We start from the raw sequence: 27,159 nt of genomic DNA on the forward strand, positions 1-27,159 counted from the left end.
ATGTTATCTATTATATTTATATGTTATATACTATATATTATGGGAGAAGAGAATCAAAACATATATATTATTTTATATATTATATTTATATAATATTTTGTATATTTTTTATTCTGATTTTGAAAGAAAGTAGAAAACACACACACACACACACACACACACACACACATATGAAATGTTACCTTTTTTTTGGGGGGGGGTCATGGGCCTGAACTCTGGGCCTGGGTGCTGTCCCTGAGCTCTTCAGCTCAAGGCTAATGCTCTACAACTTGAGCCACAGTGCCAGCTTTTTCTGCTTATGTGGTGCTGAGGAATCAAACCCAGGGCCTCATGCATGCAAGGCAAGCACTACCACTGAGCCACCTTCCCAGCTCTAGAAAACATATTTATAAGTCCCCCAACAAGTATCCTAGGCCTCGGACATTAAACTGGGGGGTCTGATGAGGGTTTAAGTACTGTTCCTCTCCCCTGTGTGGCCTGTATCTATTCCTGAATGAATAGTAGCTGAGACCTGGGGAAAATGCCTAGTAGATGGAATATATGAGTCAAGTGAAGTGCGATTATGCACCTTGAAGAAGGGGCAAGCACACTCAACTTCAAACTTCCTATTTCTGTCAGGAGTGTCCTGAAACTTTTTCTTTCCTTGCACCAACCACCTAGCATTTCACTTTCAGACCTATTTTACTTGAGGGCACAGTTTCTAGAAGCACAAAGCATGACCACTTGGCAGAAAGTAGACACTTTGCCGAAAATTCTGAATCCCTCTCAATTGGGAATTTCCAGAATGAATTCAACATTCTGCATCATTAGGTACAGTTAGACACATAGACATTTGAGAAAAGCTCCAAAAAGACTAAATCCACACATCACTTACAGATATTATCAAGCATCCTGCATCCTTCTGTGTTTTGTTTGGTCCCCAGCTGGTGATGCTAATAGAGGAAGTGATGGATAATTTAGGTGGCATAACCTCATTGGATAAAATAAGTCACTGGGAGTGTGCCTTTGAAGGTTATACCTGGCCACTAATCTCTTCTTTCTTTCCTTCCTCCTCTAAACATTCCCTCCACTGTGGTATGACACCTCAGCATGGATCCAGAATCAAAGAACCTAGTACCTTCTGAAATAATGAACCAAAATAATTTTCATCCCAGGTACTGAGGTTTGAATACAGGATCATGCTCTACCTTTCGAGCCTTGTCTCCATTCCTGATTTATGCTGGTTATTTCTGAGATATTCTTAGGGTCTGGCTTCCTGTTTTACATTTACACACCTGTTTTACATTTCCTGCCATTATTGGGATCACAGGTGTTAGATTTTTAATTAGGTAACCGAGCATGAGAAACTACCACGCTGTCTTCAGGTAGAAAGAGAAATTTATTCCCAAACTGCCAGCCCCAGCACAAGTTGGAGACTCATGTGGCTGAAGAGCTGGGGAGCTGACTGGACAGGGTTTAACTAGGAAAGGGGCAGCAAGAAGGTATGGCCAGGTGGCTTGATGCATACCTGACCTCAGAGCCTAGGAACCTTCCACAGTCTGAAGAGGCATGACCAGGACAGCCCAGGATGTGACCTCACAGAAGGGGAGGGTAACTGCCTCCAGGTGTGCCAGTTACCTAGTCAACACAGGTACTGGGCAGAGACTTAAACAAGATCCACACAGGGGCCTTCTCAGACTTATCTTACAACAGTTATGTGTTAGTGCATCTAGCTGCCATCTGTGGAGATGGAGTTTCAAAGATTTTCTGCTCAGGCTGATCTCAAGCCACAATCTTCGCAAGTTCATCCTCCTACTAGGATTACAGGGGTAAGCCACCAGCACCTAGCTTATCATTTTTCCTTTTAGGTGTTTTGTCACAATGATGTAAAAGCTAACTAACACAGTGGCTTTGGGCCCATGATAAGGTAGAACATGGGGGTGGAGAGCATGTGTGGGGGGGGAGCATGTGGAGGAGGGACCTGCTTACCTGCTGGAAGCCAGGAAGTACGAGAAACAGGAAGGAGCTGCCTCCCAATATCCTCTTCAAGTGCACACCCCCAGTGACACGCTTCCTTCTACAGGGCTCCACCTAGTTTCCACCACGTCCAGACTTAATCACAGGCTGGTAACCTTTGGGGAATGTTTTAAATCTGAGCCATGACAAGAATCAACTTGTTTACTTTGACTCACACTTTTGTAGGTTCCAAGCCAAGGTGGCCTGGACTTTGCTTGGGAGCTATTGTAAGGCAGCCAATTGTGGCAGAAACTGTGGAGCTTCCTACTCTCTGTTGCTTTTTTGCTCAAGGGCTAATGCTCTACCACTTGAACCACACTAGTACTTCTGTTTTTTTTTTTTTGCTGGTTAATTAGAGATAAGAGTCTCATGGACTTTTCAAATCTTACTCTTCAGATCTCAGACTCCTGAGTAGGTAGGATTATAGGCATGGATCACCATGTCCTGCCCCAACAAATTCTTAAGCCAGGGATCCAGGCACTACTTACTGGTGTTGTCAGTTTTGATGCAATGTAAGCATCTGTTTTCAGAAGTCTAAATCACCTCAGAGTTGTGAGGATCTTGCCAAGGTTACAGAATTTTTCCCCGGCAGGGTGCTGTGCCCTTGCAGAAGCTCTTCCTTACCTTATTATTCACCCAGCACCAGAGCATTCAGAGCAGTGCACTGGTATGACTCTCTTTCCAGCTCTGACTCTTTTTACATTTGTGAAGTATTTACCAGATCACAGACTTTGCCCCAGCGAGGACAGGACTGCCCTGAGACCACACAACATTTGCCTTCCATGGAACCGCCATCTGCCCAAACCAGAAAGAGGAAACTGGAACGTCAAAATAAATGCCTCCCAGGAATAGAGATTGATTTCATTCCAACAAGTTTCTCTTGTTATTTCATAGGAAATGAAAACCTTCTTTTTTTTTTTTTTTTTTTTGATTTGTGCTGACTTCAGCTTTCTACTTTGTACCTCGTCAGAAGGCAAAGCCGAACATGTTTGTGTAGAAGCTAAATGCTGCCATACCAGAAATTCCACACCAGTGGGACTTATGGAACCTGAAACGTGTGATTTGTTTCCAAAGCAGCAGACTCATAAAAGCCAAGACTGTGCAGAAACAAGCAGGAGTGTTTGTTAATAAATAACCAGAGGAGGCCCTACCTCAGCAGGCCAGTACGAAAGCCAAGATTAAGGCACAGAAGGAGAGCCCTGGAATTTGCTTAGAGGATATTATTTTTCTAGTCCACTCATGGGTTAGAGGTGAAAGGTAGAATTGAACTCAGGGTCTGGGTGCTGCCCCTGAATTTTTTTTTGTTCAAGGTTAACACTCTACCACTTGAGCCACAGCTCCACTTCCAGCTTTCTTGGTGATTAATTGAACATTCTTGCCTGGGCTGACCTCAAATCACAGTTCTCAAAGGTCAGCCTCCTGAGTAGCTAGGATTATAGATCTGAGCAACTACTGCCTGGCTCTCATCTTTTTTATTTTTAGGCATTTCACTATATTTTCTTTTACCTATAAAAAAAACATACTTTGCCAGGCACTGGTGGCTCACACCTGTAATTCTAGGTACTCAGGAGATTGAGAACTGAGGATCAGTGTTCAAAGCCAGCCCAGGCAGGAAAGTCTTTGAGATTCTTATGACCAATTAACCAGCAACAACAAAAATAATCTTGAAATGGAGCTGTGGCTTAAGTGGCAGAGCTTAGGGACAGTGTCCAGGCTATGAGTTCAAGCCCCAGGACTGGTATAAGAGAAACAAGAAAAGAGACCTATATTATCTTTTACATATTTTATACATCTTCCTTTCAGTCACATGTTCTGGATGCCTGTTGGAGTCCTCCAATCAAGGGTCCCATAATATTCACACAGAGGGTAGAAATGCCCATCAGTTTTATTGCAAGCAACCAGCCCTGCCACAGTCCTCTTAGAGAAGCCCCCCAAACTGCCTGAGCCTAGTAAAATTTTTCTCGAGGGGTACATCTCTTCCACACAGTCCTTTCAGTCTCTTGTTGGGCCTGTTAGCTCCTTTGGTCATATAGCCAACATATTACTGTGGGTCAAGGTCAACTACATATTCACAGGGACTTCAGTGACGGCTGTGTGTATTTGAAGTAATGAAGAGCCCATCAGACTAAACCTGCTTTTTATTTATTGTCATTTTTGTTGAGGTAGCGTCTCACTGTGTTGCACAGATTTGCCTGCAAACTCCTGGGCTCAAGTTATCCTCCAACCTCAGACTTCTGATTGGCTGGGACTGCAGGCACACCCCTCTGCCTAGATCAAACTAATTTTCAAGCTGAGTGAGTAGGTAACAGTAGTCATGCAAGGAGAAGCAGAAGCCAGAGCCCTCAGGGCTTGTTTGTTGAAGTCCTGAAGCATCCCGAAAACATTTATTTGAAGAGAGTCTTGGTTTTGCTTCTAGATGGAGTAGTTAGTATTGACCAATTCCAATTGACTGCAGTCTAGGCACAGAGACAGAGCACCTTGCTGCTTCAGCTTTGGGTGTGGCCACCACTGTCATCGATGGCACGTGGCCTCCACGGATTCTAAAATCCTCTCCTGTCTCCATGTTGGTCCCCAAGGTGGTATATTTCCATCAGACCTTTCCTTTATTACTGGGCACAATACTTGTCAATATGGGAAAGGGACAGGAAGGAGAACACTCCTGATGCACTGTTTATACAGCCAAGCCCAGTGGGCTGTCTTGGGCCCCTCCCAAGGTAGTAAACTGCAGCAAGAGAAGAATACCTATTGTCTCCTCAGCACCTGCTGTGTTCTTCTTACCAATCCTGGGCAACTAGGTGGACTCTGGCTCCAGAAGAAGCAGAGCTGCATTAGCAGCAGCTGGGCTGTGAAGAATGCAGAAGAGGCACTTTGAGAATGTCACTTCTTGGCTTGAGAAAGGGGGCAGAGTGTAGAATGCCATTCTCATGCCTGTGGAGAGTTGCTTGGCTCTGGGCACTCCACCTATACAGGGGCTCATGGATGGGGAAGAGGAAGGAGATGAGAAGTCATGTGGGTCCAGTGGGGAGGAAGAAAAAAAATGTGAGTGTGTTGACATTGTAGGGTCAGCAGCTGCAGGCAGACAACTCAGCTGCCACTCACTTATGTGCTGGCTGGGAAACCCACTGGTACTAGGTTCTGATCTAGGAACTAGAGATCGCTTGCAAATTGAAGAGATCAAAGATTCTGCATTCATGGATGTACATCAGTGGGAAAGACCAGCAATTATATATAGGCATGATTTATCCATCTTCTTCTCATTTGTTTTTGGGTGGGGAGACTTCCCAGATGGCTGTTTAATGTTTACTGCTGTGATTTGAGTGAGTTCCTTTCAGTTCATTGTTAGAACCTAATTTTCAAATCCTATGTTGATGGCTCTTAGAGGTGAGGCCTTTGGAAAAGTGGTTAGGTCTAAATGAGGTCATGGGGGTGGCTTCCAAGGCAGATTGGTATGTGTTTGTGTGTGTATGTGTGTGTGCATACGCGCGTGTGTGCATGTACCTCTACTGGGGCTTGAACGCAAGGCCTGGGCACTGTCCTTGAGCTTTTTTGATCAAAGCTAACATTCTACCATTTGAGCCACCACTATACTTCCAGGGATTTTGTTGTTGTTGTTGTTGTTATTGTTGTTGTTACTGGTAAATTGAAGATAAGAGTTTCATGGGCTTTTCTGTTTCAGTTGGCCTTAAACCACCATCCTCAGATCTCAGCTTCCTAAGGAGCTAAGATACAGGCATGAATTACCAGTGCTCAGCTAGGATTTGTTTCTTAAGAACAGAGACCACAGGCTTGCTTTCTTGCTCTTAGCATGTGAGGCCCTCTGCCATGTTCTGATGCATTAAGAATGACCTCACCAGATGCCAGGAGAGCACTCTGAAAATTCCAGCCACTATACCTAATGGGTCAACTAAACTCATGTTCTTTACAAATTACTCAGTCTCCAGAGACTTCATGGATCCTAGTACACATAGGATGCTGGCCTTCACCCAACAGAGTGAGGTCTTAATACCAAAAAGCAGAGGGGTGCACTAGGCTGCAAGCATCTGGTCTTGTTGGCTCCTGGCTGGGATAACTTTCTCTCCTTGAGTGTGGTTTGTACTGGGTCCCCTGGTCTACTTTTGTGAATTACTTTATCCAAATGGTTATTGATGCTGTGTCCTCAGCTTTGATTAACAGGGAAGAGGAACTCTCCCCAGTGAGCTGGAATTTCCTGAGTTTTCCCTCTCTGCCCCAGGCCTCTACAGCAACTTGTAGCAGTTTTAGTTAAGGCCCAACATCAGGACCTTGATCATCTCATTCTGTAATTCTTCTGAAGAAGTCAGGAAGCAATGCTACACTTTTTTTCAGCACTACTCAAAGTATCTGACTGTCTGTATACAATGAGTTAACAAACTGAAGTCTGCTTTTTCAATTGGTTGTTAAGACATTTTAGGGCACAATCTGTGACCTACATACAGCAAATGTACAGGACATACACTAGGTATTTTGTAAACTGAATTTACTCCTGGTTCATCATTTTTTTAAACCATACTAAGACGACCTCAGGGCCTCATCTTTGCATGGTTGGTGCTCTACCATTTGAGTCACACTTCCAGCTCTGCTTTTTTGCTGGTTATTAAAAAAATGGAGTCTCACAGTCTCATTTTTTTTTCTCAAGAGTAGTGCTGTACCACTTGAGTCACAGCTCCACTTTAAGCTCTTTTAGTGTTTAATTGGACATAGAGTCTCATAGACTTACCTGCCTGGGCTGGCGTCAAACTACAGTCCTAAGATTTCAGCCTCTGGAGATGCTAGGATCACAGGTGTGAGCAATTGTTGCCTGGTTCTATTTCAATATTTTTAAATTGTGAAAAGACTGTACAGAGGGGTTACAATTACATGGGCAAGATAATGAGTACATTTCTTATCAAGCATTGTTGCCTCCTCCTTTGTTTCCTCTTCCCATCCCTTCCCATCTCCCTCAATTTTTTAAATATTTACTCAACCTTGGAGGATATGATCTATTTTGAAAAAAGTTCCATGGGCTGCTGAGAAGAATGTGCATGCATTGCGGGGTTATTGTGTGAGATACTATATAGATGTCTATTAAATCTTTTGGGATTATGGTGGCATTTAATTCTGAGGATTCATTGCTGATCTTTCATTTGGTTGACTTGCTTTTTGGTGAGTGAGGTGTTAAAAGTCTTCCACTATTATCGTGTTATAAGCCCAAGAGTGTTTGTTTAATATATTTGTGTGCACCACTATTAAGTATATATATCTTGACCATGGTAATTTCTTCAAGGCTTGTTCCCCTTGTTACTATGAAATGATCTTCTTTGTCTCTTCTTACTGATTTTTAGCCCGAAGTCTATTTTTATCAGATATCACTATGGCTACTCCTGCTTTCTTGCAAGATACATTAGCTTAGAAGATCTTTTTCCATCCCTTCCCTTGGAATTTGTGTTGATTTTTGACAATGAGATGTTTTTGTTGGAGACAACAAAAGAATTGCTCTTATTTTTTGTTTTTTTTTTGATCCCAGCTGCTGCTCTACATCTTTTAATTGGAGAGTTGAGCCCATTGATGTTTAATACTACCATCAAGAATTTCTTACATTTTTAAATACATTACTGTTAAATCAGAAATGGTGACTAGACCTTGACTTTTTCTACTAATCACAGGTAAGGATGAAAATAAAGAAATCCAAGGAATCCCTTTTCTTTATGATAGACCCAATGTAAATGCCACGAAGGAGTGCCCTCCAGCAGCCAAATTTAGAATAAAGAAATAAATTGAAATGTCAGCCATGTAATGATCCAATGTCTCCCTCTACTGGCCAAAGGTGAGTAGTGAAGCATTCCTATTCAAAATGACTGTATTTCGTTTCCTGAGTAGGAAGAACTGAGGAGTCTTTAGGATCATGTAGATCACTTTTCCCATTTGCAAAGGAAAATGCAGCAGCAGCAGCAACAACAAAATCCACTAACAAGCCTATGATGCTGCAGTTCTGTCATCCTGTCCATTCTTCTCGGATCTGATGTATCCAGGAAGGTGGGCATTAGGAATCCTCCCTCTCCTTGCATCTGAGTACGTTAAATGTACACCATGTAGTTTTTCTGCCTGAAACCCACCTAACACAGTCCTGACTCAGTTTCTCTTCTTGATGCTTTTCTGGGACTGTCACATTCACACACTGAAAATGTTAGAAGTTTTTAGTGTTTCCTATGAGAGTGACCCCGTGGAGGGGCTTGTGAGAGGCAGGGCCTCTCAAGATGAAGCGTCCTTGTACCTTTAGACTCCTCGTCATTCACTTCTTCCTATATGGTATCAAATTGAAACAGCAGTCTACTAATCGTTTTTAAGAGATTACAGAAAATCTCAAATTTACAGATGGTGCAGTTTGTGAATTTCTGATCTTCTGATGGTATGAAAGCAATATGCACTTTGTAGATAGCTACTGTATTTCCAAGTTTAATTTGTGATCATTCCTGGGATAGTAATATTCTATAAGAATGTCTCTCCAATACCAGGCAGCAAGTGTGAGTCATGGCTCCCAGTCAACCGCATGATCACCAGGAGTAAAGATGCTCACACAAAGTTGCCTCATTTTCTTTTGGCACTTATTACATCCCCTTATGTCTACAAAACTCCCATCTCTGTGTGTATATGAGGTGCTTACACTTCAATATAAAACAGGCTTTGCACTTGGAAAAATTATATTAAGTGAAGTAAGCCAGGACCAAAGAAACATAGGTCCCATGGTTTCTCTTATTTGCAATATCTAGTATATGTCTGAGTCAAGCAGAAAAGGTCAGATAAGTTAATGTTACATGAAATAAACACCAAGATAAGTATTCAAATGTTTTTTCTTTCATGTGATTGTTTCTAACATATTTATAAGATGATTTCTTCGTTGCTTTGTATGTCCCTCCCCCACAGTATAACCCCTGCTTTCACTGTATTTAATGTTGATATAATTTGTGGAGGGAAAGGGAAAAAACAAATCGTTTAAATAGAGATACAGGTGGACCCATTGCAACAGTGAGACGTACAAAGTCGTTATGTCAAAAAACAAACTTTACAACTTTGGCAAGGGGGGGAAGGAGTTGGAGGGGTTGGAGGGGAGGGGGGCATAGGAGATGGGAAGGGATGGGAAGGGGAAACAAAGGAGGAGGCAACAATGCTTGATAAGAAATGTAACTCATTACCTTGCCCATGTAATTGTAACCCCTCTGTATGGTATTTTCACACACACAAAAAAAAACAACAACAAAAACAGGCTTTGTGTTGGGTGATTTTGCCCAGCTGTAGTCTAATATTAGTAAGGGGCTGTGCATCTTTAAACTGGGTTAAGCTATTATTTCCAGTAGGCTTTGCATTTCCACTTGAGATATTTTCAGCCTACAATGGATTTATCAGTATGGAAGATGAAAATCATCTTCATTTCCATTAGATAATAATCAATCACAATGGGCCATTTCCCCAGATCATAATGTCTTTTTGAAATAAGGCTGAGGTCAACTTCAGATAATCAAAGACTCATAGAGTTGCAGCTTGTTTTACTCACTGATTAAAAAATTAAAGGGCAGGGAAGTGTTTAAAGCAGACAGAGAACATTATTTGACAGTGAAAAAAACACCAAAACAGATTGCTTGGGCAAGGAGCAGTCTGGGAACTGGGTATCTGCTGTCTTCTTCAAGGCCCTCTATGTATTTGGTCCCTGCTTCTCCCTTTAGGAGTGTGCTCCCAGTCCAGTCAGTTGAGGGAGTCTCATGATTGATCCTTCCACCTTGGAGCACAGACCCTGAAGATCCCTCTGGTTAAATTTCCTTGTATCTTTACAGGAGTGTGGAGGAGGATCTTGATGGGTTGGAGGGATATATGGGAAGGGATATGTCCTCATGTTTTAGAATCTCCCATGCTCTCCTTCCTTACAGGATCTGATAGGACACTGCAGCACTTATCTGAGCTTCTTACCTGCTTGCTGTCCCAGAATGATCCCATCTACTTGTGTCACCAGGGAGGAATGCTGGGGAAAATGTGTCAAAAGAATGAAATTATTATTATTTTGCAAAAGATAAAGCTTATATCGACAGTTATTTGTCAAGGAGACAGGTGTCATGCTCACACTTGTCTCCCCAATCAGTTGTAATACAGGGAATTGTGGAAAGAGAGAAGATAGAAAATTAGATCCAAAAATTCATATGGAACAATAAAAGACCCTGAATACCAAAAACGATCTTTAACAAAAAGAACAGTTCTGGAGGAATATCAATACCAAATTTCAAACTCTATTACAAATCTATAGTAATAAAAACAGCTTGGTACTGGCACAAGAACAGGCCTCAGGACCAATGGAATAGAATTGAAAACCCAGAAATGAACCTACAGACCTATAGCCATCTAATCTTAGATAAGGGAGCTAAAATAATAGAATGGAAGAAAGACAGCCTCTTCAGCAAATGGTGCTGGCAAAATTGGTTAATCACTTGCAGAAAACTAAAGCTAGATCCTTATCTATTATCTTGCACCAGAATCAACTCCAAATGGATCGAAGACCTTGGAGTCAAAGCAGACACTCTGAACACATTACAGGATGGAATAGGAGAAAGCCTAGGTCTCCTTGGCACAGGCTGAAACTTTCTTAATAGAGACCCAGGAACACAACAAATCAAAGAAAGGTTGGACAAATGGGATGCTTGAAATTGCAGAGCTTCTGCATGGCAAAGGACATAGCTAGCAAGATCAATAGAAAGCCCATGGAATGGGAGAAGATCTTCACTAGCCATACAATGGACAAGGGTCTCATATCTAAAATTTACTTGGAACTCAAAAAATTAAATCCCCCAACAACAAATCCTCAAAGAAACAACTGCCCAATAAATAAGTGGGCTAAAGACTTAAAGAGAAACTTCTCTGAAGAGGAAAGAAGGATGGCCAATAGACACATGAAGAAATGCTCAACCTCTCTAGCCATAAAAGAAATGCAAATCAAAACAACATTGAGATGCCACCTGACCCCAGTTAGAATGGCTAAAATCAAGAACTCTAATAACAACAGATGCTGGAGGGGATGTGGACTGAAGGGAACCTTACTTCATTGTTGGTGAGAATGTGAACTTGTTCAACCACTTTGGAAAATAGTATGGAGGTTCCTCAAAAGACTCCACATAGAGCTCCCCTATGACCCAACAATCTCACTTTTGGGCATTTATCCAAATGATCACAAACAAGACTATGTTTATTGCAGCATTATTTACCATAGCTAAGATATGGAACCAACCCAGATGCCCCTTAGTAGATGAATGGATCAAGAAAATGTGGTATATATACACAATGGAATTCTATGTCTCCATCAGAAAGAATGACATTGCCCCATTTGTTAGGAAATGGAAAGGCTTGGAAAAAATTATATTAAGTGAAGTAAGCCAGGCCCAAAGAACATAGGTCCCATGGATTCCCTTATTTTCAATAACTAGTATATGTCTGAGAGAAGCAGAAAAAGTCAGATAAGTTGATGTTAGGTGAAATGAACCCCAAGGTAAAGATTCAAATGTTTTTTTCTTTCTTGCAATTGTTTCTAACATATTTATAAGATTATTTCTTTGTTGCTTTGTATGTCCCTCCTCCACGGTATAACCCCTGCTTTCACTGTATTTGATGTTGTTATAATTTATGGAGGGGAAGGGAAAAAACAAAATGTTTAAATAGGGATACAGGTGGACCCATTGCAACAATGAAATGTACAAGTCGTTATGTCCAAAAATGAACTTTACAACTTTGGCGGGGGTGTGGGGGTGGGTGATGGGAAGGGATGGGAAGAGGAAACAAAGGAGGAGGCAACAATGCTTGATAAGAAATGTACTCATTACCTTGCCCGTGTAATTATAAGCCCTCTGCATGTTATTTTCACAATTAAAAAAAAAGAAAAGAAAATTAAATCTTAGAAAGGGAGAATTTTGGCTGATAGTTATGTCTTTTCAAGGGTCATTTGTTTCTTTTCAAGGGTAATTATGCTTTCCATTTATGACATTTAAAGGTCATCATCCAACTCAGCAGGTTACTTTGGGTCGTGTCCATTCTTGAAAAGTTGGTTTCAAGCCAACTTTGTGTGACTTCCACACCCCCATCTGGGAAAACAACTCCAAGACACTTCATTAAGGAACTTATGTCTGGGTGTGTCCAGGCCTCTGTGAGTCCCACAAACACTTGTAATCCAGCAGAAGACTGCATACCATGGCATGTTAAAGGATGGTCCTGCTATTCCTTTTCATACCTGCCACACACACTATCTTCTCACAAGAAATCATTCTTTAAAAAAAAAAAACACTTTTCTACTTAAAAAAATTGGTGTGTGTTCATTGTGCATATCAATGGATACAGTGGTATTTCAATACATGCTCACAACATTCTTTGATATATAAATAGAATCTTCACTGTGTTCTGCATCCAAAAGGCCAATTCACCCTTACTTTTCAATGTCTGCCCTCCTATGAAGGGCCCTAACCCTGTGCTCTCACATTCCTGGATCCTTGCGGACTTGTCACTTCTAATGCATTCCAAACACCCTGGATGTGTCATTTCCTGTGTCACTGGGGATAACAGGTATGTACCACTGCATCCAGCCATATGGGGTAACAGGTGCACCCCAACTGTTAGCTAGTCACTGAGATGGAGTCTTGTGAACATTTATGCCTAGGCTGGTTTCTCACCATGAGCTCCTGGTCTGTGCCTCCCAAGTAGTTAGGATTACAAGCTTGAGCATTACACCTGGCTAGTAATCATGTATTCTTTTTTTAGTGATGAGTGGAGGCATCATCCTGACACAGACACCAGTCTTGCTGTCTGCACCTCCTTGCCCCTTGTGAAACCATAGCTATGTAGGGGGAGAAATACCTTGAATCTGGGTAAAAGTTGCCAAAGCTTTGAACCTTTGGTTTCTCAAATTGCTACTTTGCTCCCAGGTATCCATTCTTTGCTTTCTGCATCAGCCCTGGGAGTCTGAGGACTCCAGGGCTCCAGTTTTTGCTACTGCATGCCTGTGGGTGGCCACTCCACAGTGGTACAGCCTTTACACAAACCTCCTGCTGCCTGTCCTGAGGCCTAAACTAGGAGGGCAGTTGCTTGCTTGCAACAGGCCAGTCAGGAGCCTGTTCCAGAGAGATGTACTGTATGCAGTGGTTAGAACCACAACACCTATCTTTTGGGAGGAGATGTACTCATCTCTGCCTCGATTCTGGGGCTTTTCCCCTTCTTTGTACCTCTGCTGACTTCCAGTGGCCATATCTGCTCTGTACCATGCTCTGCACATGGCAGGAAACAGAGCCTCAAAAGAGTGGTGCCCAGGATATCTTCAATAGGTGATGACAGGAAGAGGGACCTGTGTAACCAGTTCCCTCACCTAGAGGGCCAGAGCTCTAGTCACCTTCAGTGGCACTTGTCATGTGAAGGTACTTTCATATCCATCCTCTCTTCCTGTCTTACCCTCCTCCTCCTCTCCCAGGCTTTCTTGGAGCTTGTAAATGTTCTGCTTGTTTACACCCCTTGTGACTGAGGGACCCAACCCATTTTCTCTTGGAGAGGAATTTCTGTCTTAAGTTCTTGCCACTTCTTTTACATTGGGCTGAAAAAATTTAGGAAACAATTTCTCTTTACAAGTATCTCTTAAATCATGCTTAGGTAGAAGTTTTCTTCTGAGTTTACAACATTCTAGAAGGAGTTGGGTGCTCGTGGCTCACAATTGTATTTTTAGCTACTCAGGAGGCTGAGATCTGAAGATCATGATTGGAAGCCAGCCCAGGCAGGAAAGCTCTGTCCATCAGTGAGACTCTGAACTCCAGTTAACCAGCAAAAAGCCAGAAGTAGAGGTATAACTCAAGTGATAGAGTATGAGCCTTGAATGCAAAAAGCAAAACTGGAGCATGAGGCTCTGAGTTCAAGCCCTGGTACTGGCACATACTTCTAAATAAACAGATCTTTTGCTCCTAGACCTCAAGAAGGGTGTAGATTCACTTGGACTCTCAGGTGAACCCTCCCTACTGGCTGTGGCCACGTGTGAAGACAAAATCTTCTCAGGTGTAGAAAGGATTATACATTTGGCCATGTTTTTTTTTTTTTTTTTTTTTAGTTTATTTCACGAAGCATTTTGAAATGTTGGCAACGTGTTATGCAAATCAGGTTTTTAGTCCTGATTTGACCCAATAGACAGGAGAAATATTTCATTGAGGAATATAATATCCAATCATTTCTCAGTCTTATAGCTAAACATCAAGTGTTTGCCTGCCTTTCCTTCACTTGGCCTCTTAGAAAGACCTGCCTTCCCATAGCTTCTTGTACTGTTCCCTGAAGAGCCAGTTGCTGGGACGCCTAGGACTGTCTCCTAATGAAAGCCAGCAATGAAGGCCTGTAGGGCCCAGAAGGCTCTGTAGACTCACAGGTTAGCTGGGTTCTCCTATGATATTGGATTGCCTGGTCAGCTGTTAACTTGGCCTCAGGGTGAAGCAGAAGTAGAATAGCTCTTCATCTTCATGAGAACAGAATGTATAGGGCCACTCTGATGCCTCTGGGAGACCCTTCCATTCTGTCTTCTGTGAATGAGACAGCATCAGTGTCCCACTTAGTCCAGTCTCTGTTGGACCAAAGGTGCTTCCTCCATCACCATCTTAAGGCTGCAGGTGAAGTGGGCCTGAGAACCCTGGGAAACCCTGTAGAAAGCCTCTGATTCACACCACCAGATATGCAAATGGACTCCAAGGGAACCTCTGTTTATTTAAGCAGGACATGAGCTCCAATTCCAGAGCAGTGGACGGAAAACCAGGTCCCCAAATCCTCTCTCCTCAACCTTTGGGTCTTGAACCACTGGATTCTGTGGGCTTCTCTTCAAGATGAGCTTCCTAGCCTGGTTCCTCTGTCTCCTGGTGGTGGATTTTTGGGGTGAGTGCATTTTCTCTGCAACTGTTGGGATGGTAACCTAGCTCTTGACCCAGAGATAATGTCTTTTAAGTATACCTGGGAAATTACAATCTTTGGAGTTCTTCTAACTTAATTCTTATTTAATAAACCAAGGCACAGAGTCCGAGGCTAACAATCAATATTGAGGCAGTTTTGAACCAGTCCTCTGCCTCTCTGAGAAACAGGGATTGCATAGTTTTTCCTGGAATTCTTTGGGAGAAGTAATACTTTGTTTTGCTTGGGTGGGGTGTCCTTTCAGTCTGCAGGGCACAGATCATCCTGACTCAGTCTCCAGACACCCTGGCTGCAAGTCTAGGGGACTTTGTCTCCATTGCCTGTAGAAGCAGCATGAATGTCGGTACCTCCATGGCCTGGTACCATCAGAAACCCATGGAGGTTCCCAGATTGCTCATCTTCGGGGCTTCTGCCAGGGCTGCTGGAACCCCTTCCAGGTTCCGGGGAAGTGGTTCTGGCATTTTCTTTTCCCTTGCCATCCATGGAGTGGAAGCTGAAGACTTTGGAGTGTTTTACTGCCAGCAGCACTTCAGCCAGCCTCTCACAGTGATGGATTTCTAAATAAAAACATCCCTGCTGCCCTGCTGCAAACATACTTGCTTCCTGCAGGAGGCGTAATGGGAGACGTGTGATGAGCACACACAGCAGATGGCCTTGTTTTCAGAGTATGTGCTTTCTGAGCTGTTGAAGCAGGGGCAGGTGTTAGAACTGTGACCTCACATTGAAACCAGATCCACATAGAGGAAACAGTGGAAGGGAGGAGGAGCAACCTGTGGTCTAGACAGATGCTTCATAGGGATTTATTGACTAACGTTTGCATAATGCAGTATCATAATGTGCATAGTGCACTTCAAAATTGAAGACTGAAATGATGATTTCTTGTTTCTTGTGATTTTCTGGTTTGAAAGGGAGACTTATCTGCTGCTTTACCTGGGCTCTGTCTTGCAGCTGAAGGAAGCTGGAACAGCTGGCTTGGGGTTTATGTCAGCCTCATACCTCTATCTGCCATTGGGTCTCAGTGTCATGCCAATAGGAGAAGAGGTAGAAATGTGTTACTTCAACTTGAGGCATTTAAGGCTGAATTTTCTTTTTCTTTTTTAATAAGTTTTTATTGTAAAAATACTGTACAGAGGGGTTATAGTTACATGAGCAAGGTAATGAGTAATTCTTTATCAAGCATTGTTGCCTCCTCCTTTGTTTTCCCCCTACCATTCCTTCCCTCTCACCTCCTCAACTAACGTCCCCCCCCCCCCCGCCTAAATTGTTAAGTCGTTTTTCAACATAGTGTCTTGTACATCTCATTGTTACAATGGGTCAACCTGTATCTCTATCTAAACGTTTTGTTTTTTCCCTTCCCCTTCCCAAATTATACCGACATCAAACACAGTGAAAACAGGAGTTATACCATGGGGAAGGAATATACAAAGCAACAATAAAAATTACATGGTGGGCTGGGAAGGTGGCTCAGTGGTAGAGCGCTTGCATTGTATGCATATGGCCCTGGGTTTGATTCCTCAGCACCACGTAAGCAAAAAGAAAAAAGCCAGAAGTAGCCCTGTGCCTCAAGTGGTAGAGTGCTAGCCTTGAGCTGAAGAGCTGAGGGACAGCACCCAGGCCCAGAGTTCAGGCCCCACCACTGGACCCTCCCCCCCCAAAAAAAATCAGATGGTACCTTATAAATACCTTAGAAACAATGGCAAGAAAAGAACAAAACCACTTGTGTCCCTATCTTGGGGTTCATTTCACTTAACTTCATCTTATCATATGTACATAGCTTTTGACCTTTTCTACTTGTCCCAGACATATACTATTTATTGCAAATAAGGGAAACCATGGGACCTATGTTTCTTTGGGCCAGGCTTACTTCACTTAATATTATTTCTTCCAAGTCTTTCCATTTCCTAACAAATGGGGCTGTGTCATTCTTTCTGATGGAGACATAGAATTCCACTATATACATACATACATACACACACACACACACACACACACACACACACACACACACACACACACACATATATGCCACATTTTCTTGATCCATTCATCTACTGAGGGGCATCTGCATTGGTTCCATATCTTAGTTATGGTAAATAATGCTGCACTAAACATATTTGTGTTGGTAGCTTTAGTATGGTCTTGTTTATGATCATTTGGATAAATGCCCAAAAGTGGGATTGCTGGGTCATAGGGGAGCTCTATGTGGAGTCTTTTGAGGAACCTCCATACTATTTTCCTAAGTGTTTGTACAAGTTTACACTCCCACCAACAATGCAATAGGGTTCCCTTCTGTCCACATCCCCTCCAGCGTCTGTTGTTATTAGAGTTCTTGATTATAGCTATTCTAACTGGGGTGAGGTGGAATCTCAATGTTGGTTTGATTTGCATTGCTTTTATGGCTAGAGAGGTGGAGTATTTCTTCATCTGTCGATTGGCCATTCTTACTTGCTCTTCTGAGAAGTTTCTCTTTAAGTCCACTTTAAGCCCACTTATTTATAGGGCAGTTGTTTCTTTGAGGATTTGTTGTTAGGGGATTTAATTTTTTGAATTCCTGGTATATTTCAGATATGATACCCTTGTCCGTTGTATGGCTAGTGAAGATCTTCTCCCAATCCGTGGGCTTTCTATTGATATTGCTAGCTATGTCCTTTGCCATGCAGAAACTCTGCAGCTTCATGCAATCCCATTTGTCCAACCTTTCTTTGATTTGTTGTGTTTTTGGGTCTCTATTTAAGGCTGAATTTTCTGTAGAGAATTTTAAATTAATGATAAAACTAGCTGTACATGGTGCTCCAAACTAGAATGTTACCTATTTGTGAGGTGGAGATAAGGAGAATCATTCAAGGCCACCCCAGGCAAAACTAGTTCATAAGACTCCATCTCAACCAATTTAAGAAAATGTCTGTTATTCCAGCTATGCAGGAAGTATTAGTAGGAGAATCTCTATCCAGGATGACCTTAATATAAGGAAGAGATCCCATTTGCAAAATAACTAAGATGCAAAAGAGATTGAGTATGTGCCTCAAAAGTTAGGTCACTTGCCTACCAAATGTGAAGCACTGGGTTTAACCCTCCCTATTGCTCAAAATACCTCAAATCCTCTTCTTTCTTTCCGGGCCCAAAGAAACATAGTTTCCCTTATTTGCAATAAATAGTATATGTCTAGGACAAGTAGAAAAGGTCAAAAGCTATGTACATATGATAAGATAAGATGAAGTTAAGCGAAATGAACCCCAAGATAGGGACACAAGTGGTTTTTTTTCTTGCTATTGTTTCTAATGTATTTATAAGGTACCATGTAATTTTTTGTTGCTTTGTATATTCCTTCCCCATGGTATAACCCCTGTTTTCACTGTGTTTGATGTCGGTATAATTTGGGGAGGGTAAGGGAAAAAACAAAATGTTTAACTAGGGATACAGGTTGACCCATTGCAACAATGAAATGTACAAGACACTATGTTGAAAAATGAACTTTACAATTTAGGCAGGTGGGAAGGAGGGAGTGTAGTTGAGGTGGGAGGGAAGGGATGGTAGGGGCAAAACAAAGGAGGAGGCAACAATGCTTGATAAGAAATGTACTAATTGGGGCAATGTCATTCTTTCTGATGGAGGCATAGAATTCCATTGTGCATATATACCACATTTTCTTGATCCATTCATCTACTGAGGGGCATCTGGGTTGGTTCCATATTTTAGCTATAGTAAATAATGCTGCAATAAACATAGTTGTACTGGTAGCTTTAGTGTGGTCTTGTTGGTAAACATTTGGGTAAATGCCCCAAAGTGGGATTGCTGGGTCATAGGGGAGCTCTATGTGGAGTCTTTTGAGAAACCTCCATACTTCTTTCCAAAGTGGTTGAACAAGTTTACACTCCCACCAACAATGCAGTAAGGTTTCCTTCTGTCCACATCCACTCCAGCATCTGTTGTTATTAGAGTTCTTGATTTTTGCCATTCTAACTGGGGTGAGGTGGTATCTTAATGTTGTTTTGATTTGCATTTCTTTTATGGCTAGGGATGTTGAGCATTTCTTCATGTGTCTATTGGCCATCCTTCTTTCCTCTTCAGAGAAGTTTCTCTTTAAGTCTTTAGCCCACTTATATTACATTGCCCCATTTGTTAGGAAATGGAAAGGCTTGGAAAAAAATTATATTAAATGAAGTAAGCCAAGCCCAAATAAACATAGGTCCCATGGTTTCCCTTATTTGTAATATCTAGTATGTGTCTGAGTCAAGCAGAAAAGGTCAGATAAGGTGATGGTAGGGAAATGAACTCTAAGATATGTATTCAAATGTTTTTTTCTTTCATGCGATTGTTTCTAACTCATTTATAAGATTATTTCTTTGTTGCTTTGTATGTCCCTCCCCCACAGTATAACCTGTCCTTTCACTGTAGTGGAGGGGAAGGGGAAAAACAAGTCCTTTAAATAGGGATACAGGTGGACCCATTGCAACAATGAGAAGTACAAGTTGTTATGTCGAAAACGAACTTTACAACTTTGGTGGGGGGGGCATGAGTATTGGGTGGACAGGAGGGGGGGATGGGAAGGGGAAACAAAGGAGGCTACAATGCTTGATAAGAAATGTACTCATTACCTTGCCCATGTAATTGTAACCCCTCTGTACAGTATTTTCACAATAAAAAAAATTTACTAATTACCTTGCTCATGTAACTGTAACCCCTCTGTATGGTATTTTCACAATAAAAAGCTTATTAAAAAAAGAAATTCTGGACATATCAGAGATAAAATCTTTTTCCTCATGGGAATGACCATGCCATTGTCTACTCCTTCTCTGCTTGCGATGCCACGGAAAGTCTTGGGTGTGTTTGGGAGCTGATGTTGGCTGCTGGCTGGGCACCTCAGTCTCCACCATGGGACCTCTTTTTCTCCATTAGCTGTGTCAAGTTTTTACATTCCTAGAGCAGAGGGTCAAACTGCAAGGTAAACTGCAAGGTGTCTTAGTGCTGTTTTTGCCATTCTATTAGTCAAGCAAGGTTAGAGTTTTGAATGTTTCCTCTTCTTCAGTGGTTTTGAAGCATTTCAGATAGTTTGATAATCACTCCTTAACTATTTGTTAAAATTCAGCCCTGACGCCCTCAGGTCCTGGGATTTTCTTTGATAGAATTTTTTTTAAGTGTGATATTATTTAAATTTTTAAAATTTTATTGTTCTAATAAAGGGGTTACAATTTCATTAGTCAGACTATGAGTAGCTGCTTCTCGACAAGGTCACCCCTTCCTTTGGTTTCCCCTCTTTCCCCTACTGTCCCTATCCACCAGTGTACAGTGTGGACATTACATAGTATACATTGAATACAATGGCTGCATTTGTTCACCATCTTTCCCTCCATTTCTGTGCCCCTCATTTTCCCTCTTCCCCCAAAATGTTTCTATTTCTTGATATTCCTTTTGTACAAAGAGGTTATACAATTACATAAGTCAATGGCAATAAGTTGATCAATGTCATCCCATCTGATGGGAATTTTTTTTTAAGTACCAATTTTACCTTATTACTTGCTATTGGTTATTCAAAATTTTTATTCCTTTCTTCAGCTCTGGTTGATTGATTGTGTCTAGGATTTTTTTTTTTATCATTTTATTCTAGCTTATCCAATGTGTTGGCATAGAACTGTTCATTAGACTTTGTTATGATCATTATTTTTCCAAGTATCAATTTTAATGTTTCTGCCTTCATTCCTAATATAATTTGAGTCTTAGCTATTTTCTTATCTAACCAAGTAGTATGTTAAGAAATCAAATGTTGGAAATGTTGCTTCCTTGCTTCCTTCCTTGCTTCCTTGCTTGCTTCCTTCCTTCCTTCTTTTCTCTTGTTTTGTTTTATTTTGCTTGAGACAGTTTCTCATAATGTAGCTTATACTATATCTGGAGCATAAATGCATGAAATTCTGCATAAATAATTTTAAACACTAAAAAAGTTCAATGATGTCAAGAAGATACAAATGAACAGTTGAATGAACAGGTAAGGGAGATAATATAATTTTTAGACGTCAACATTTACTGAAAAGAGATTCTGAAAAAAAAAAAGCACAGCCAAACAGGAATCGTGGAACTGTAAAGTTCAGTAAGCCAATAACACTCCCAACTCAATGGAAAGAACAACCAAGAGACTGAGTGTCAGTCTTACCCTTTGTCACAAGATGATTGGAGTTCCAGGGTGACTGGGTTGGGAGAGTCAGGAAAAAAATTGGTTGAATTGTCAGACAGGGACAAAATTGAGTCAGCTAAACTTGTGTCCAGGCCTTCCTTTAGTATAATTTAGAACTCTAGATACATAAACAGTAAATATATTCAGATTTTCTTTATTATATAGTATTATATTTTAAGTATTATGTTTTCACAAACATTTTTACTGTAGCAAGTTCCAGGAATATTAGAAACTTGCAATGATGCAAGAATACATAAATAGGAAATTCATATGAATAAAATGAGATTTTCCCATTTTGTACAATATCACTTCAGATAGATATATCTAGAGCATAGGTAACTACAGACCAGGCCTCCTTAGAAAGGGCTGAGGATACTACACTTCTACACTTGTTACTTCTGCAAAATGAAATGGTGGGAGCACTGCACACTACTGGGTCTTTCTACTTAATATTCTGCAGTATAGTACAGTTGTGTGATGTGACTGGAATTTTCCTTCAGAGCAGTTTCTGATTCTCAGAGAAACAGACAGCCATATACTGAGAAACTGAGTGGGAGCCATTGAACATCCTGAGACTTTGCCAATAGGTAGAAGAGATGTATAAAGTATATATAAGTATCTAAGAAAAACTAGGAAGAAAAGACTTCTCCCCTCAAAAACAACACACACACGCACACACACACACACACACACACACACACACACACACACACACACACACACACACACACACACACACACACACACACGTTCAAACCCTATGTTTTTACAAAGCAAGGCCCAAAGGAAATATTATAATGTCTGGTATTAGAAGGTGACTTAAAAATCAAGCTGCTTCCCAAATGCACAGCTCTTTAGATTGTCATATGTATATGTATATATATATGTATATGTATCCATTTATTTATGCCACGCCTGAAGCTTAAACTTAGGAACTGGGTGCTGTTCGTTAGCTTTTTCACTCAAGGCTGATCTTTTACCACTTGAGTCACAGCTCCACTTTTAGCCTTTTGCTGCTTTTTGGAGATCAGAGTCTCACGGACTTTCTTGCTGGGGATTCCTTTGACCCATGATCCTTACCTCTCCGCCTTCTGAGTGGCTAGAAAAATAGGAGTGAGCCACTAGTGCCTGGCTTGTAGACTGTCTTAAAACAAAAGTGACTATGAGGAAATTATATGTTTAACCACAACAGTGGTGAGTCCAGGAGATCCAGTGGGCCCAGGATGTATATGAATATAATTGAATGTAATACTGTTACAGAAGAAGATAAAAATCCATCATTTTGATGGATGATATACAAATTGTACTGCATTTTACATGGTTTACTGATTTTAAATTAGGAACGGTATCTGTACAGTAGGAATAGAAAGACTCAGAATAGAGTGATCACAAAGTTTTCATCCAAACTGAGTCATTTGTGAGAATAAACAGGGAAGGCTATTAGTGATCATTCTAGAAACTTATCAGGCAAGAAAAAAAATAGTGGCCCTCAGATATGAGGGAAAGCTAATGAAAGATGGGAGATGGGAGAAGGAAGTAATACAAAATAGCTAAAAGGCAGAATATAAGATGCTTTGATCCTCTCAATAAAGACTCACATTTGCCATGGAGATAAATATACATCATTAAGCTATGTGCCTTCTCACTGACATGAATTTGCTCCAGATTTTCTTCTCCCCGTGCCTATGGCTCATAGAATAGGATGAAAGCAATACATTAACTCATACCTGTCATTTACACCCATTACTAAAGGATGATATGCTATGAATTTCTAGAGAGACAATTATGTTTCTATCAAAGTTTCAGTCTGGAGTGGGAATCTAGTTTCTTTTCTTTCTTCACTTGTGGAAGACAATCCCTTATTCTAACTACAAACACTGAGATTCTGAGGACAAATACAGAAGCAGAACATTACAGATGATTACATTTTTTTTGTCAGTCATGGGGATTTGAACTCTGGCCCTGGACATGTCCCTGAGCTTTTTTGCTCAAGACCAGTGCTCTACCACTTTGAGCCACAGAGCCACTTCTGGTTTTCTGATGGCTAATTAGAGACAAGAATCTTATGGGCTTTCTTGCCCAGGCTGGCTTTGAACCGTGATCCTCAGATCTCTGCCTCCTGAGTAGCTAGCATTACAGGCATGAGCTACCAGCCCCTGGCTAGATTTAATCTTACAAACACCAGGGAGAAACTCCTGTGGGATTAAATGTGGACACCAGAAGGAAATGAAAACCCTGTTTATCTCAGTTCTGCAGCTGACTAGAAACAGCTCTTGCTCATTTGCATATTTTTTTCTAGAGTCCATTTCTGTCCCTTCAGATCATCAGGAATACCTGCTCAGTGAATGAAGAGAGCCTCAGGCAGGATCTACACCGAACATGGACATCCTGCTTTCTTTACTCTTCTTTCTGCTGCTTTGGAGCCCAGGTGAGGTCTCGACTGTAGGGAAAGTCCTGAGAGGAGGGGAGGTCTCTTCTCCTAACAGTGAGAATCTGATTAGCACCCATCTTGGTGGGTCTCTGATCCTTAATTTCCCCTAAGAGATCCAAGTACTCTGAAGTTAGAGGACTAGAAGAAGCAAGATCTGCTGGAAGAGAAGTTAGTGCTGTAAAACATGTCTTTGTGTTTTTTCTCCTCTCAGCCACCAGCGGGCGCACATTAATGACTCAGTCTCCAGCCTTGGTGTCTGTGTCCCCAGGAGACAGCATCTTTATAACTTGCAGAGCCAGCGAGACTGTCAGTGATTATGTGACCTGGTATCAACAGAAACCAGGCGAAGCTCCCAAGATCCTCATCTATGATGCTGATAACCAGTATCCTGGGGTCTCAGATCGTTTCATAGGAATTCAGTCTGGGACAGATTTTATTTTCAAAATCAACAGCGTAAATGTGAGTGATATAGCCACTTACTACTGCCAGCAGAGCTACACAGTCCCTCCCACAGTGGTATAGCCCTGTACACAAACTGTCCTCCCAGGCTGCCTGTGTAGAAAGGTTACATGGTTCAGAAAGCTGCCATCTCTTCTGTGGTATGCTCAGACCCACAGCATACATAGGAGAAGTATTTACATATATCAAAGGTAAAAGTCTCCCCAAAGCATGTTTTCTTCTAAACACAACCCTTCTCTCCACCCTGCTGGTCTTTCAATTAGTTCTAAAAATGATATTTCCATGTCAGACCTTCAAAAAACTTCATGTATAATATGATCTTTTGCGTCCAACATTCTGAAAACATTTCCTTCCTCCCCCCTCCCTTCTCCCTCCCCCTCCCTCCTCTCTCTCTCTCTCTCTCTCTTTCTCTCTTTCTCTCTTTCTCTCTTTCTCTCTTTCTCTCTTTCTCTCTTTCTTTCTTTCTTTCTTTCTTTCTTTCTTTCTTTCTTTCTTTCTTTCTTTCTTTCTTTCTTTCTTTCTTTCTTTCTTTCTTTCTTTCTTTCTTTCTTTCTTTCTTTCTTTCTTTCTTTCTTTCTTTCTTTCTTTCTTTCTTTCTTTCTTTCTTTCTTTCTTTTTTGTTCCAGATTGGGACTCAAACTTGGTATCTGATGCTTTCACTCACTCATTGGCTGGTACTCTACCTCATGAGCTATGTCTCCAACCACTGAAGCATTTTTTTTTGTCAGTCCTGGAGCTTGAACTCAGGGCTGGGCACTGTCTCTGAGCTTCTTTTGCTCAAGGCTAGCACTCTACCACTTGAGCCACAGTGCCACTTCTGATCTTTTCTGTTTATGTGGTACTGAGCAATCAAACCCAGGGCTTCATGCATGCTAGGCAAGCACTCTACCACTAAGCCACATTCCCAGCCCCCTGAAACATATTTTTAAGGGCAGAGAAATGAACACACAATAGGAGAGACCATCTGTCAGGGGATAGGGGAATCACAACTACTCTAGCAATCATCATAAGTGGTCAAATTACTCTATTGCCAGTCGCCATTCATTGAAGTCTTGAAGATTCATTATGTGTTGAACTTGGAACTCAGGGCTTCCTCATCTGGTGTAATTAATCCTACAACCATCTTCTTATAGGCAAGAAACTTAACCCTCTCAGAAGTTAGCTTGCTCATTGTAGGGAAGAAGATAGAGACAGATTCTGATGCTCTGTCTCTTTAACACCTGCTCGTTCATTCTTCAATTCATTTATTCAAAGCAGATACAATTAAGGAAATAAAGTACTTTTACTTAAAGTGAATGCTAAGTGTGCAGTTGAATGAGTATAAAGGTATACACATGCTCTTTAGCCATCACATAGCAGAAGGCATAGACTGTCTCTATCACCTCATATTCTCCCTCACACTCAGTCACATCTATACTGTATCCATTACCTTGGAGGCAGTATAGGTTCCATATGGGTTCTATATTCTTGACCTGATATGTTCTCTTTGGCACCTTATTCCTTTTGGTCACCATGATTTTTGAAATTCACCTGTGTACGTGGTGGGTACTAGGCTTACTGTTGCTGTGGGAAAAACAACTTGACACAAACAACTTGAGTAGGAAAAAGATCTATTTTGGCTCATAGTTTCAGAGATTTCAGCTCATAGTACTTGGCCTCATTGATTCTAGGCCACTGGTAAGGTGGAAGGTCATGGAGGTAGGAGCATGTGACAGAGGAGGATCTTCCACTCTTCGTGGACAGGAGGAAGGGGGTAAGGGAAGCAGGGAAAGAGAGAGGGAAGAGAAAGAGGGAGGGAAGGAAGGAGGGAAGGAACGGAGAAGAGAGAGAAGTAGAAGAGAAGGGGAGAAAGAGAGGCAGAGAGAAAAGGAGAGAGTGTGGGGGGGGGAAGAGATGCAGAGAGAAAGATACAACAGAGAAGGACACAGAGAGAAACAACTGGTTCAGAGACCAGCTACATTTCCCAAGGACACACTCTTCCAGGGACTTGCTTCCTCCAGATAGGCCTCACCTCCCAGTTTCCATCACTTTCCCAAATAGCTCCACCAGCCAGGGACTGTGTTCCACACATGAACCGGTAGGAACATTTCATATTCAAAGTCTAAGATTGGAGTGGTGACTTTCCCTTTTTACTACAGATACAGTCACAGAATCTGAACATACCAAATAATTTGCTCATCTTTAATGATTTAAGAAAATTGAGCCTGTTACTCATTAAAATTTTAGAGATATTCTTGCCATATTCCTTATAGATATGTACATTTACTTGACTGTGTTTCTCTTGACTGTGTTTCTAGGAATGAAAATGGGGACATATAGGGTTGGTTGGTACAGGTTTGTTACCAGACTCAGGACTGGAAGCTCAGTTCATAGAAAATCCAGCATCTGAGGGACAATTCTTGGGAAATAAGAACAGCTTTATTCATTGACTAAGGAATGGGGAGGCATGGGGAAGGGACTTGCTCCTATGTAAGGAGATTAATAGGTATGTCTCTTCTGGGAATGACTGGTGTATATCTTCCAGGGTTTTGGAAGCATTGAAGAGTTGTTTATGTCTCTTGAAGATGAATATTTCACCAATATGTTAGAGGAACTAATGGAATATGGGTATACAGGTAATAATGAAAGAAGATTTGTAAGATTGGCTCGTGATCACAGAGGCTTGATCAAGACAGCAATGATTATCTTCACAGTGGATACTCAGTACATCTGACAGCTGCTCACACTAACAAGCTAGAAGCCTCAGAATAAGGAAGAGGCCAGTACACACCCCAGTCCTGGAAACCTGATGAAGCACACTGGTGCAAGTTCAAATTCAAAGGCAGAAGAATCAGAAGAATCTGGAATCTCGTGGCTAAAGGTAACAACAGTACAAAATGTACCCACTCCAGGAAAGAGTGACAGAAATAAAACAACAGAACAGACCATCTCCCTTCTATGTTTTTTTCTTTCATGTCTAGCTGAGTTTTACCCACATGACCATGTGATATTCTTCTCTAAAGCCGGCTTACAAACACACCCAAAGTATGCTTTTCCAATCTCTAGCCATCCTTCAGTCAAGCTGACAGTTCAAATTCACTATCACAGTCAGGAATTTGTTCTATAGATCTATCACATGCCATTTTAATTTATTTCTTAATTTTAATACATATAATAGATTATA

At 41.4% G+C, this 27,159-nt stretch overlaps 1 gene segment (V, D, J or C); it reads left to right on the top strand.

Moving 5' to 3' along the window:
- The first annotated feature begins 1,633 nt into the window (after nucleotides 1–1,633).
- On the top strand, nucleotides 1,634–26,911 carry LOC138804189 (immunoglobulin kappa variable 3-11-like). The segment is given in 5 exon segments: nucleotides 1,634–1,808; nucleotides 7,517–7,655; nucleotides 23,427–23,534; nucleotides 23,749–23,996; nucleotides 26,521–26,911. Coding segments are annotated over 3 exon segments (486 nt in total).
- Nucleotides 26,912–27,159: the final 248 nt, after the last annotated feature.

The sequence above is a fragment of the Dipodomys merriami genome, unplaced genomic scaffold (assembly GCF_024711535.1).
Source record: "Dipodomys merriami isolate MVZ:Mamm:240054 unplaced genomic scaffold, mDipMer1.0.p SCAF_36, whole genome shotgun sequence".
In the NCBI taxonomy this organism is placed as follows: domain Eukaryota; kingdom Metazoa; phylum Chordata; class Mammalia; order Rodentia; family Heteromyidae; genus Dipodomys; species Dipodomys merriami.